Source organism: Solanum tuberosum, unplaced genomic scaffold (assembly GCF_000226075.1).
Source record: "Solanum tuberosum cultivar DM 1-3 516 R44 unplaced genomic scaffold, SolTub_3.0 scf00214, whole genome shotgun sequence".
Taxonomy (NCBI): domain Eukaryota; kingdom Viridiplantae; phylum Streptophyta; class Magnoliopsida; order Solanales; family Solanaceae; genus Solanum; species Solanum tuberosum.
The window spans coordinates 472,909-486,844 of record NW_006239139.1 but is presented as its reverse complement, the minus strand read 5'-3'; the positions used below and the strand labels follow the sequence as shown (position 1 = coordinate 486,844).

The window sequence follows — 13,936 nt, the reverse complement described above, 5'->3', positions numbered from 1 at the left end:
TATATATATGGATATACTTTAATTTAATTAGGTGATCAATGACTAAGTAGGTGTTGGACATGAAAAAAAAGACATTTAAAAAATAGTAGTAGTAGTATTTGTGAAAAAAAAGTCAAAAATTGTATTTGAAAATAGAGGTGTGTTTGAACATGTATTCAAATTGAAAAAAAAAGTTGTAATTTTGTGAGTGGGAAAAAAAATCACTTAAAAAATTGATCAAAATTACTTTTTTAAAATTGAAACTTGTCTTAAAAAGAACAAATTCACAAAAAACCAGTTTAATTTATAACAAAAGGCTGTTTTTAAAATTATTTTTTTTTAATAAAGGGAGATATTTATAAAGTGAAAAAAACTCATCAAATATATGTGGATTAGTTTATTTAAGTTTGACATTGGAAAAACAATGTGTTGTTTAGATATTGACTTGACCATAGGGTAAGAACTAGGAATGTTGAATTTAGAATTTTTAACTTCAATTTTGACATTCCAAAATAGACACGTATTCTTGGCACCAAATATCATTAATTATACTGATAGAAGTTTGAAGAAAAATGTTTCCTATTGACTTTTTAGTTACATATATACCTATAACTTGTTGATGTCACCCATCCGGATACCGGTGAGATAATTGAAATTTCTCTATTCGTAATTAGAGATTTTAAGTTTGAGCTTTTAGAAATGAAAAAAATCCTATTAAAAGAGCTTGGATATGTGAATCCATATTTAGTCGGACTCAAATACGAGTATAGAATACCAAGTGAGAAACCCCGGAAAAAGGTTGTTTAAGTCATATACTTTAACGTGGAAAATGAAAAGTACTAGCTAGGTCCATGTTAAGACTGAGTTGATATTTAGACCAAGAATATAAAACTTATAATTTAGGTTAAACAAGTTATCTTTAGGATTGAGTATATTAGATATAAAATTGTCTTTATTAAGGAGCGATTTACTCTAAGTGTATTTTTTGACATAAATCAAAATTTAATCAGGTATCATACTTAGGGCGGAAAACCAACAAAAGTTTTTTTTTTCTTTTGGAGGAAGGGGTCAAAGTTGTAACTTAGTATTATGTTCTTCCTTCTTCCAACAAAAGATTATTATTATTATTATTTTCTTTTGGAGGAAGGGGTCAAAGTTAGTATTACGTTCCTCCTCCTCCATAATTAGTCTTCATGTGATAACAATTTCTTATAACAAAACTTGAAATTTCTTGGCAACTTTTGGAGTTCAACATGATATTGAAAAGTTAAATTACGAGTGAAGGGTCAAAAATACATTTAAAGTATTTCGATTTTTTTTAGTTTTATACTTGAACCTATTGGGTGTGATCACCAAATATTTATCAAAACACACCTTAACTGTCAATTATTCGCTTTTCTTAACGGAACGATGGCGATATTTCAAGTAAAAAGAGGAAACATGTGATAGTTGAAGTGTGTAATTAATTGACGAATAATTGATAATAGTCGTGTGTAACTTAAAAGATCTTGTTATTTTAAATGTATTTTTATCGTTAACTCTTAAATTATTACACACTGACTAATTGCATGCGTCAATGACGGTGGATGACCAAAATCAATATGAAGAATGACAATATAGACTATAGTAGAATGACAATAAAATCAAGTGTGGAGCACTATGTAAAAAATGGAAAGAAAAACCAAAATATTTGAAGTATGTCATAAATGTTGGTACAATAAGTCATAAAAATCAAACACTATAGGTGAAGATCCAAGACACTAACGAGTTACACGAGTCGTAATTTTCATCAGGAATTCAAAATATAAAGAAGGAAATATATGAAAAGGCCAAATAAATAATTTAATATATAGACAAAATGAACATGAAATGTGTGTGTAAAATTTAAGAATATAATGAGAAACGTCAATTAAAGAATTTCTAATGTTCACACTATAAACAAGAAAATACCAGGAAATAACATAAAGATAATTGATTAAAGTATTGAAGTAATTAAATATTATGATAGCACATCACATGCGTCACGTAGTTTAATGCGCAAACGTACCTAAAAAATGCTGTATTAAATTTAATAATGTACGTGCAGTACAAGAATTGATATTAATCATTGTATATGTATACTTCAGATTAATAAGGTTTCAAATGGAGCTAAGCTTGATGGATTCAACCTTTTAAGGCTCGTAGAGCTGAATTCATAATTCACACACACACACATATTTATACTTTCGCATTAAAAATACTAGGTTATGCCAAACAACTACATCCACCACTGTTCGAGAAGTTCCATTTTAGGGTAAAACGCTTATTGTCAAAGACAACTCCATACACGAAACTCGAACTCACATGAAGAATACTTACCACACCATCACAATCTTAATTTGGTGTACAAGCTGTGGGAATTTGCCATTATAGTATAAGTTCCTAACATTTATAATCCCACAAAAAGAGAAAGATAAAACTTTTTTTTATAAACATGGCGTTCGGATTAGCTTACGCGCACATTAACTAATTCTATGGAACACATGCTATCTCCCACCAACATAAGTACAAGATAACTTTATCCACCAAAGTTTAGGCAAATATGACGAAATCACCCTGAAATTTGAACCTAAGTACTCAAGATTCTCAACCATTTTATTGACCACTAGACCAGGTGTGATACCAAGGAAAAAGTTGTCTTTGTGAACATCATACTAACTTAAGCATAGTAATCTAAAATTAATTCCCTCACTTCCCAATGAACCAACAATATTTGCTTGCAAGATAGGTATCAAGGTTATGCGAGAAACCATTAAGCTGATTCACTTGGTGTGGCCTTGTTAGTGCTGCAAGTACTCAGCCATGGTGGAGGCAGCATCCTAGTTTGCTCATTCACAGTCTGTAACAAGTGAGGGATTACCCGATAAAGTTCGGACATCTCCTTCATAGCTCCATTTCCATTTCGTGCAATCGTTCCATCACTCATCTCCTCTTCACTTACACCATTTGACCAAATATTGATCTTTGGTTGCAGTCCTCTGATAGCATCCGCGTTGAACTTAGCAATATCCTTGTATATTCCTTTGTTAATCATCAAGTAATCCCTCAACGCGATGTAATTTCCTCCCAGTGCTGACAACAGTGTGAGTATGTAAATCCCTTCTGCTTCTGCAAGAGCCAGAAGTCCTTCAGCCTCTTTTGTCTTGGTATAAAGCGCAACATCTGCAGCTTGTTTTTTCGCATATGTTTCAGCGTCTGATTCAAGCCTTCGAGCCTGTGCTAATTTTTCTTTCTCGTATAGTATTGCATCAGCTGCTTTTTGCTTTTGGTAATACTCCCCATTTGCCTCTTGCACCTGGATTTTTACAAGCATATATAATAAGATTTTGACGTTCTAATTCTATAGATCACAATGGCATACCATGAAGCCACTTTTGAGTAGAACATTAACTATATATTAAATCTAATATCTGTTAAATGCTTATCAGCAGTGGCGGAAACAGGATTTAAGGGGTTCAAAATTTGAAAAGGCCAACACATGAAGAAGCCACAGAGGGTTTCAACATCTACTATATATACATAAAAAATAACTTCAACCATACATAAACAGTGTAATTTTCTGGAACCCCTTCGGCCCTACTTGGCTTTGCCTCTGCTTATCAAAAAGGTTAAATTATTCGAGGGCCTCAGATCCTTTCCCTTGGTCAAAGGTAAAAAGAAATTCTAGAGACCATTGAACTGTCAAAGTGAAGAAAAATTCGATTGGATCCATTAGAAACATCAATGGATAAATATACTTCCTTCATTTCATTTTATATGTTGGTGACAGAACCAAGTTTAAGAAAGAAAGAAAGATTTTTTGTACCGATCAAAAGTATCCTTATAACTTCTAGTCTTAGACATTTTCTGACATTTTTACAGATGTAAGAGCATGCCATTGACAATAAAACGGGAAGTACAAAATTAAAGAGTTTTCAAATATAAGAATGCGTCATTCCTCTTGGAGTAGACTAAACCGGAAACAGTGTCATATAAAATAAAACAGATACAGGAACTGAAACACACTTATACAATTAAGGCTCACCTTAATATGATATTCCACATTAGCTCTGCTGAGGAATTGAGCCTTGAAGTTCTCAGTCTTTGTCAAGGCATTCCTTCCCTCAACTTCTTGCTGCAACTCAGCCTCCCGTATTGCCACGGCTTTATCAGATTCCACCTCTGCCATCTTCGCCTGCTGTGACCATGCTGCCTTCTTAGTTGCGAGTTTTGCATTCGCCTCAGACACTTCAGCTTCTTGCTGAATCTCAAAAATCTCAACTTCTGATCCCACCTTAATCTCCTCCATTTTACCTTGACCTTGTCTTTGGGCGGTTACTACCTTCGTCTCAACATCAATCTTTGCAGCATTTTGAATTGTAAAACCTTCACTCTGTTTGGCTCCAACGTCACCCTTCATTTTTGCTTCAGCGACATCAACTTTTGCCCTGTTTGCTGCTTCCATTTGAGTTTTCTGGCCTAAATATGAAAAGTACTCATGGCCTCTGACGTCAACTAGTTGCTTAATGTTAGCATTATATATCAGAAGTCCAAATTGGTTGAGCTCCACCTGAACCTTCCCAAAAACTTCACGCTTGAAATCTTTTGTGCCTTTAAAGACGTCTTCCATTGACATTGAAGCAGCCAAGACACGCGTTTCTCCCTCAATGATGCCTTGAACAAGTTCCTTGACATCATGAGAATTGCGCTGATGGCGAGAAAGAAGTCTCGCGTATTTGACAAGGCTGTTGTGGTCATCAGCCCGAGGACCAATAGTGAAAACGGCAGGGAGTAGGAAACATAGTTTTTCGGTGCTCATGGCATTGACTTCAAATGTGTAATTTACAGGGGAAACATCGATTCTAGTGCATTTTTGAAATGGCAATACCAGGGCTTTCTTTGCAATCTTCAATTCATCAATTCCTCTGCCAGTGATCACCAAAAACTCAGATGGTTTTGACACATGGTACCACATTGTTCTGTTTCTTAGTTGTTTTGCCTCCTGAAGAATTCCTAAAAACAAACTAAACTGGTTATACACCACGATAAAACTCATAAAGGAAACAACAGCAACAACATACCAAGTATAATCCCAAATTCATGACACACGAAAGAAACCTTTCAAGCAACAAAAGCATACGATTATTAGCCAAATCAGGGAAAATTTCTACTATACATCAAAGCCACCGTGAAAACAGCTCTGTTTGAACTAATAATCATTTTCATTTCTAATTGATTAGCTGGAGCGGGCGCAGTACATAAAAAATTCAAGAGAAAATTAGAGTTTACTTATTTGATAACCGACGTGCTATGGGGGAAGATTTTACCACCAAGGGTTGTGATGAGACGGATGGTTCTCTTTGCGCCCTTAACCAAAGGTTTCAGGGTTTAAGACCTTGAGATGAAGTAATTCTTTGTGGGAACTCTTTCCCTCAACTAGATCCCGTGACACGCGAATTTGGATTAGTCGAACTAGTAAATCCTAGATACCACATGGTTGAATCCCCAAAAAGAAAAAGAAAAAAGGAAGATGCCAATAGATTGAGCACAATATATATGAATTACTGAACTTGATGAACCAGTTACACACAAAAGTAAAATCAACAAGAGAAATTGACCATATTTTTTCAAGCAAATTGAATAAGTGAAAAAGGGAAGCAAGTAGTAAGCTTTGTGGTGCATTCATGACTTGGGGTCAACAACGTTCCCAGTGTAATCCCAAGGCAGGGTCTAGGGAGGATAGAGTGTATATTGGAGGTAACAAACAGTAATTCTCATATATATTCAAATGTACATGCAAAATCAGACCTGCAACAGTCATACAAAGATCTAAATTGATGAAAAGATTTACCTTGATTTTCAACTAGAATGCTTGTGAGTTGAGACCCAATCAGAGGTGTATGTAGAGCATAAGTTATGAGTTCATTCGAACACAATAACTTTGGCTCGAACTAAGTATACGTGTTAAAGATACACTAAATAACCACAAATATTCGACTACAACCCACAAAGTTCTACATACATCCTATCATTTCCAGACCCCATTCATGGATTATACTACTTATGTTGTTGTTGAACCACTAAATCAAACAAGTTGTGATAGAACTCCGAATTCAGACTCATAAAGTTTAAATCTTTAATCCGCTTCTGTGCATATGAATTACTTGGTGGCCAAGAAACCAAAATAAACAACCAGAATACAGCTCACTAACAATGATTGCTCATACTTTTTCAAGTATTGACACTACTAAAAAATCACTATTTTCGCACTGAAAAATGTTCAGTAGCTATTCCACACATATTTTGATTGAATCGGTCAGGAAAAAGAAGAGTTATGTTTTCATATTAAAAAATTAGAAAGCTCTCCACTAGTTCACTAAAGAATCTATGTCCCACTCATACTGAGCATGTTCGTTGGGAAATGAGTCAAAAAATCATATTTTATAGCATAAATTTCCCACTGATTCACTGTTCAAAAAACCTTTGATTCTAGTAGTATGAACTATTTTACATACAAAATCAAAACTGAAAATTAGTCATTCTAAAGCTCCAAATTGATGGGAAAAAACTTACCTTGATTTTTTCAACTAAATTTTTTGTGACCCAAGAGAGTTGAATATTGCTGCAATATACTTTATGAACAAGTATTATATTTATGGATTTCAAGCCTAAACGCCTTACATTCCGGTAGAATCTCAAAATTGAAACCCTAGTGTAGAAAAAAAAGGAAGTTCAAATTGATGAGTAAAACCTCCAATTATTGCTTAAACCAATTAGTGCATGACATGTGTAGTGAATTTTATTGCTTTAGTATGGTCATTATAATTATGGAAAATGGTCAAAAATGTCTTTTAAGGTATTAGAAATTTCTTTATAATTTAATTTTTGTCACTTATTTAATCAAATTTGTCTCTCTTCTCACAGACTTTTAAAATCATTTCTAATTTACTTAAACATACTCTAGTTTGTAATATTATGAATCTTATCAGATTTTGGTACGTTAAGATATATATATTTTGAGATACATGAGATCAAAATTGTATACACTGTATTCAAGTGGATTCACATGTATTTGAGATACATAACAAATCTCGCACGCCTCCCTCCCATCTCGTATGTCACTCTCCTATGTATCTGGTATACCATATACATGTATCTAGTGTGATTCACATGTATATGAGATATATGATTATCTCGCTCGACTCCCTCCCCATCTAGTGTATCTGGTAGCAAAAATACATACATCCAGATTAGAGCTGTCAAAATGGGCTTGGCCTGCTAGTCCGGCCCAACCCAACCCTTAAATTGAATAGGGTTGGGCTTAATTTTTTCAGCCCATTTAGGAACGAGGCTTTTTGGCCCAACCTCGTAGGCCCAACCCGCAAGCCTCAGAGGCCAGCCCGTGGGCTGTGAATTTAAAAAAAATATATTATATATATATATTTTAAGTAGTGTTTTATTTGTTAAGATTTTGTCAATAAATATTATTAAAATATCAATATAAAATCAAGTTTAACTTCTTTGCATATCTTTTACATTTTAGGGCCATTAGCCCACTAATTTTCTTATTAGCCCAAGCCCATTACTCCATTATAACTATGAATCTTTGACCTCTTCTACTTTCTTGTTTTTATGCCTAATTTTCCACTTCTCCTTTATTATCTTGTTTATGAAAATAGTGATTACGTAATGTTTTTTGTTCGGACAAATCTTATTAATGTTGTATATTGGCTATTATGTTTCTATTTTGTAAATATTCACTGAAGTATGTGTAATTCATGAATGAATTTTTGTATGTATTGATGCTGTGTTCATCAGATGTCAACGTTCATACTCTTTCTAAGGCCAATATTGTCCATTTTTTTGTTGAAGGGTCAACCTGTTCCAACCCGTGGCCCGCTTAGGGTTGAGTTGGACTGCTATTTTATAGGCCTTTAATTAAAAGGGCCAGCCCGTCCCAACCCATTTAACTCTCTAGCCCATTAGGGTTGGGTTGGGCCAGTCCATTTTGACAGCTCTAATCCAGATATATCTTCCTCAATATATGGTAGAAAATTCTTACTCAGTGATAAAATACGTAATTATTTAAAAGTATAAATAGAACTAATAAATATATATATAAGAGGGAATAAGCACACATGTCTTGGTCGACGTGTGTACTTCCCGAAAATATCTATTAACTTCGAGGATAATTTAGTTATTTTAGGTTTATTGTGACTGCTTGCAAATTAAGACTCTCAAAATATCACATGTGCCACATAAATTATTTAAAAAGTACGGTCTTTGTTTTAAAAAAAAACTATTTAAAAAGTACGTTTAAATTATCATCACTACTAATATATAAGAGGGAATAAGCACAAGTCTCGATCGACGTGTGTGCTTCCCAGAAATATCAACTATCGAAGATAATTTAATCATTTTAAATATATTGTGGCTGCTTGTAAATTAGGACTTTTAAAATATCACATGTGCCACAGGTATAATTTATAAAGTATGTTTAAAATATTATAAAAATAAACGACAACAAAATTATAAAATTAAAATAAATAAAATAATATATATATTGGGCTCGAATTTGTCCGGACTTTTGTATCTAGACTCGCACACAAGGATGATAAATCATTCACTTTTGCTATCAACCCCATTTTTCACACGCGCAAGCCCATTCTTTTTTTCTAAATTTTTTACAAGTCCACTAAAACAATTCCTTATAAAATAGAAATATGTAATTTGAATGTATCCATATATTATACTCTATATTCATCCCTTTATTTCAGAAGTACTTTCTCAATTCAGAATACACAACGTCTAACTAAATTTGCAACAAGAACATGGATTTATGAGTTGCATAGGGCATGCATCATGCATGTATGATTTAAACTTACGCCTTATTTACTTTGAATTAAGGAACTCTTTTCATCGACTTTATTAAGATAGCGAAAATCTATAAATAACATTCCTTTTAGTCTTATTTGGTATACTTTGCTTTTCGAAATTCAAATTATGTGAACTTTATCTGATATTTCAAAATGTATTTTCTAAAATCATATATCAACATGACAAGAATTATAATTTATAATATTTGCTGATGATAGTTGAGTTATACCTTACGTACGTAGATGTCAAATGTGATGTATATATATACCTAATCATTTTAATTGAACCTTTATTTTGGTACACCGAATGACTGAATTAATGCATCATTTATTTAAATGTACTTGATTTATAAAGAATGATTCTTTTGAAATTTTACGGGACATGACTTATTATTACCTATATTAAGGACAAGTAGCCATGCAAGTCTAAACTAAACCAATAATAATATCTGTTCTCAATGCTGTCCCCTTAAGAGTTGTCTTTGTTCCTCAATAAAAGAACAAGAAAGATACCTTAAACTAAGTATCTGTTTATAATATGGGGGAATTTTAATTTCCATAACATGGTTAAATAATTTCAATTATTCAGTACTAAAATTTTGGAATTAGTAGCAAAAGATAAATTATGTCACTAAATAATATTTTTTTCTCGCTAATCCTATTTGGCAATGTATTATCAATTTTTATTATTAACAATGAGCAAGTAATAAATTAACGACGAAGTTCATAGCTAATTTCAATTATATATATTTTTTAATTATTATTATTATCTATACTTATAAGGGCAACTATAGCCATGCATATAGTCTAAAGACAACCTTAGGTCATTTGTTAGTCAAAGTCATGATTATAGAAACATCTATCAAAAAAGTAAAAGAGGAAATTACAATCCATCTAATGATTAAAAACAAAACAAAAAAAAGATAGTCTCTTCTCACTTATATATTAAGGGCTTCTGAATTAAATAAAATTACACTAAACTATGCATGGAACTATTTTTCTCTTGTTGTCTATACTCTCTAGTCTCAAAGAAAAACCCTTCCCCAAAAAAAGAGAAAAGGAAAGTTATGTCTTTGGTCCGGCCTGAGCAAAATAGGGTCAATTATATGAATCGTCACTGTTTAATAAAAAGAAGAGGAAACTAAACAAGATCATGTTAAGGAGAATGTTGTCTGGTTCGTGACCATATATCCTTCATCATATAAATGATCTCGGACCAGGCTTCATTCCCCTCAACTCAAGGTTTTGTTATAAACATTATCGAACCAGAAGCAGAACTGTAACTTCGTCCGTGATACATGCACTCTCTCTTTCTCTCTCCCAAAAAATTGGCAAGTAAGCTCCTTATATTAGTTCATTTGCATTGATGACAATATATTATTCTTGTTTTGATAGCTAAAGAAGAAGAGGAAGAAGAAGAGACAACAAGCCATTGGTGTTGATCATACTCGTTTGAAATCTGCATGTAATAGTAGAAAGAAAGGACAAGAAGTTATATATGAATATATATACTATAAGATTATTATAGTTTGGAACGCGCAAATTTAAAATTCTGAATTCGCTTCTGCTACTTTATTACTTAGAGAAACTGAAGTTTTTCAAATTATGATGAGAGAATTTACTTGAATGTGCCTCTATTCTCATCTTAAAACTTTTCATCATTAACATTTAGCCCCTTTTGAAGCTTTCTACTAATATTGGGTCAGCTGGTTGGGTCACATTTGCAAGAAAATCCTTTACAAATGTGGCCAGCTTTTCATGTTTAGACATCTTTTGGCTAATGAGTTTTATTTATTGTTGACCGAGTAAAAGATATTTATACAATCAGGTTATCTGAACGGAATTTATTTAAACGACCACATATATCACTTATTAGATGATTACATATAAATATGTTGATATGCATTAAAATTCGCTAATAGTAATGTTATATATATAACTTATATTCAATTGTAAAAAATTATGTTAATAAACATAGATCGGTATAACCTAATTAAAATAAATAGTAAATAACATGCAATACTAATCATGTTTTGATTTAAATCCTCTTTTTATTTATTATGTCTAATAAGTTGAGTTAGAGTTACTTTATCTTCATTGAGATAATATGTTTGTACAAATATACAACACTTACGCCTAATTCTCAAATGGAGTTAACAACAAGGCAGTTCAGTGCACTAAGCTCTCGTTATGTGCAGGGTCCGAGGAAGGATTGGACCACAAATTAAAGGTATATTGTACACAATCTTATCCCATATTTCTGCAAGAGATAACTATATTTTCACAGCTCAAACCCGTGACCTCTTGATTATATGACAACAACTTTAATTACCAGTTACACTAAGGTTCCCTTTCAAAAGAATTATGGAAGAGAGACAACTTGAGTGTGTATGAAAGAAAAAGCAATTCCTTTGTTGTATAAAGCAAATCATTAAAATGGAAAATTCGATTGTTCAAACACTTTGAGTACTTTCTGTTCTTTCTCAATGAATTCAACTATAGTTGATGGAAATTCTTGTAAGGTGAAAAGAGAACCATTTACACAAAAACTTTTACTCCTTGTCTCGAGTTTAAGCCTAGAATACAAAATACCTACTAATGGGAAGTGTTTTACTCTCGATATGAGTTTTCCAACATAACTCTGAATTAGTTAGTCTGAATACGAATATTGAATATGGATACAAAACTAAAAAAAAAAATTGTAGAAAAAAATAATCTTTGTAGAAGCTTCAAAGATTTTGTGGTGTATCAAAAACGAAAAAGCTACAATAGTATAGCAACAATGAAAAAGGGCTGATTTATAAGTAAGCATCTTTAGTTTTACTTTTTTACTTTTCTCTTTGTTTTTGGCTGACATAGGCATGATGTAGTTCATGACACAAAAATATAATTAAAGTAAAAATCTTGAAATAATTGGAAACAATTACACTTGCAAATTTTCATTTGAAGTTTTTTTAGAGTTAATTGTTTTTGAAATATGGTACATAATGATGGAGTAATGCTCGATCGATATTCATTGTTGAGTTTGCTGAAAAAGGGATCATGAGCCTCATCGTGGTATTAGATGACACATATATGTACGTTGGTTGACCATCTTTAATGTGACATGTTCCCCTTTATAACTTTCTCAAGTTAAATTGGTAAATTTCATATTTTTGGTAACTCTCTAATCAAGTGGCTTTAATAGGATTTTTTTTTGTACATTTATGAAATTACATTGATTATGTTATTGTTATAGTGAGTGCATATAGCCTCAGAACATTTGGTGATAATGAACCACTTAGTTTTTGGGTTCTTTATTTGTGCCTAGTGACATATGCAAAAGTTTGGTAGTAGATATAGGGGCCAACTTATTATTCATCGGTGTTTCAAAACACATAGGCTTTTAAGGGATTTTTACTCTTTACATTAATTACCTTTAGTCTAAGTGCTAAGAGTATAACTTGTGATGTGTTGATTAAAATTACGTCATGTGTCTAAAATTTATCATAGGCAAAAGTCTGATAGTAGATATAGGGGGCCAACTTATTATCCATCGGAGTTTCGAACACATAGGCTCTTAGGGATTTTCACTCTCTTCATTAATTACTATCTTAATGGGCATAATTACTACCTTGCTAGTGAAAAGAAATCAACAAAAGCATGGACTCTATAAAGAGATTTATTATAAGTAGAGTAAATGGTCCAAATTTCATCTACGCTATCATCTTTTTCCGGGTTTCATACCTTAACTATTCATGGATCCTTTTACACTAGTAGCTTAGTTGGTTGGTTACTTGATGTGAGGGTTTGATTCCCCACATTGTAATCCTCCCCCGTTTCTCCTTCCCCTACCCCCATTTAAAAAAAAAAAAAACTATCACTCCCTTTGTATTAAAACACATCTTAGCTTGATGCTGAGTTGACCAAATATTATTTTCACTCAAAAACATACGCATATTGGCCAACTCAACATTGATGCGTGTTTTAATATAAAGGAATTGATAGTATATATAGGTAAATAACAATGAATAGTTTAACTATATATTAAAACTTGTGAAAAGATGAGTGTATATATGTTTTTGATCATTAATTCTTTAAAATAATTATATTACCTTGACTTTACTTGTAAAAGTTTCATGTGTTTATTCCATTGCATGAGCTGCATTCCAGAATAGTATGTTATTTTTTATTTCCTATAAGAAAAGAATCTATTATAAAGAAAGAAAAATGTGATTTGTGGGAGAGTACAATCTTTAAAGTGCATATAAGAATCACTTGACAATGTGAAATGCACTTACCTAATATGTAATATTATAAGTTATATATCAAAGCACATTTGAAGTTACTTTCTTCTTGTGACCAACTAGGAAAAATCTTATCAATATCAAAAATTTGTATTTGCATCATATGGTTTGAATTCGAGACATGGCGTGACTCATATATTATACGTTACACTTCTATCACTAGGCTAAAATCCGGACAGAGTAATGTGTCGTTTATATTAATTGTCATGACGAAGTCAAGAACTAGTTAAGGTATATATATTCTCTTATTATATTAGAGAAAGCTTGTGCTGAAGCATGTATGTCTCCATCCACTTAATTGTATGCTTATGTTAAATGAGTGGACCATTGAATATTAGTATAACTTTTTATTTATGTTGCTTTAGTAACGATGGAAAAAGTCAGATGCCATTGCCATATAATAAATCATAAAGATTCGCAATAAAACACTTAAATGTGAAAAGCATGGTGTTGTTTGCCCCTTGACAAGAATTAAAGAAGAAAGAGAATAACATAACTTTTGGTTAATAAAAAAAGAAGCATAATAATATAACTTTTTAATAAGGTGTAGATGCACAATACACACAAGAAACCAAGTTGGTTGAGGGGTTCTCCTAAATTTAGATTTTCAAGTCTGAAATCTTTTACATGCCTTTTTGATTGAGTTCGTCGCATAGAATTTGTCTAATATAATTTACTTCTCTTATGTAATTTGCAGAATACTACTCTAAAACGAAGTTTATACTATATACACTCAAAAAATTACGATTATAAATTCTCTTATATTAAAAAAGGAAG

At 32.1% G+C, this 13,936-nt stretch overlaps 1 protein-coding gene across 1 annotated transcript; it reads right to left on the bottom strand.

The window, feature by feature from the left end:
- Nucleotides 1-2,372: 2,372 nt before the first annotated feature.
- Nucleotides 2,373-6,766, bottom strand: LOC102598305 (flotillin-like protein 6). Its single transcript, XM_006355995.2, has 3 exons — nt 6,571-6,766; nt 4,043-5,010; nt 2,373-3,313 (listed from the first exon to the last, which is right to left on the bottom strand). Exons 2-3 carry the CDS (start codon nt 4,970-4,972, stop codon nt 2,771-2,773), a joined length of 1,473 nt encoding a protein of 490 aa, XP_006356057.1. The 5' UTR covers nt 4,973-5,010; nt 6,571-6,766; the 3' UTR covers nt 2,373-2,770.
- Nucleotides 6,767-13,936: the final 7,170 nt, after the last annotated feature.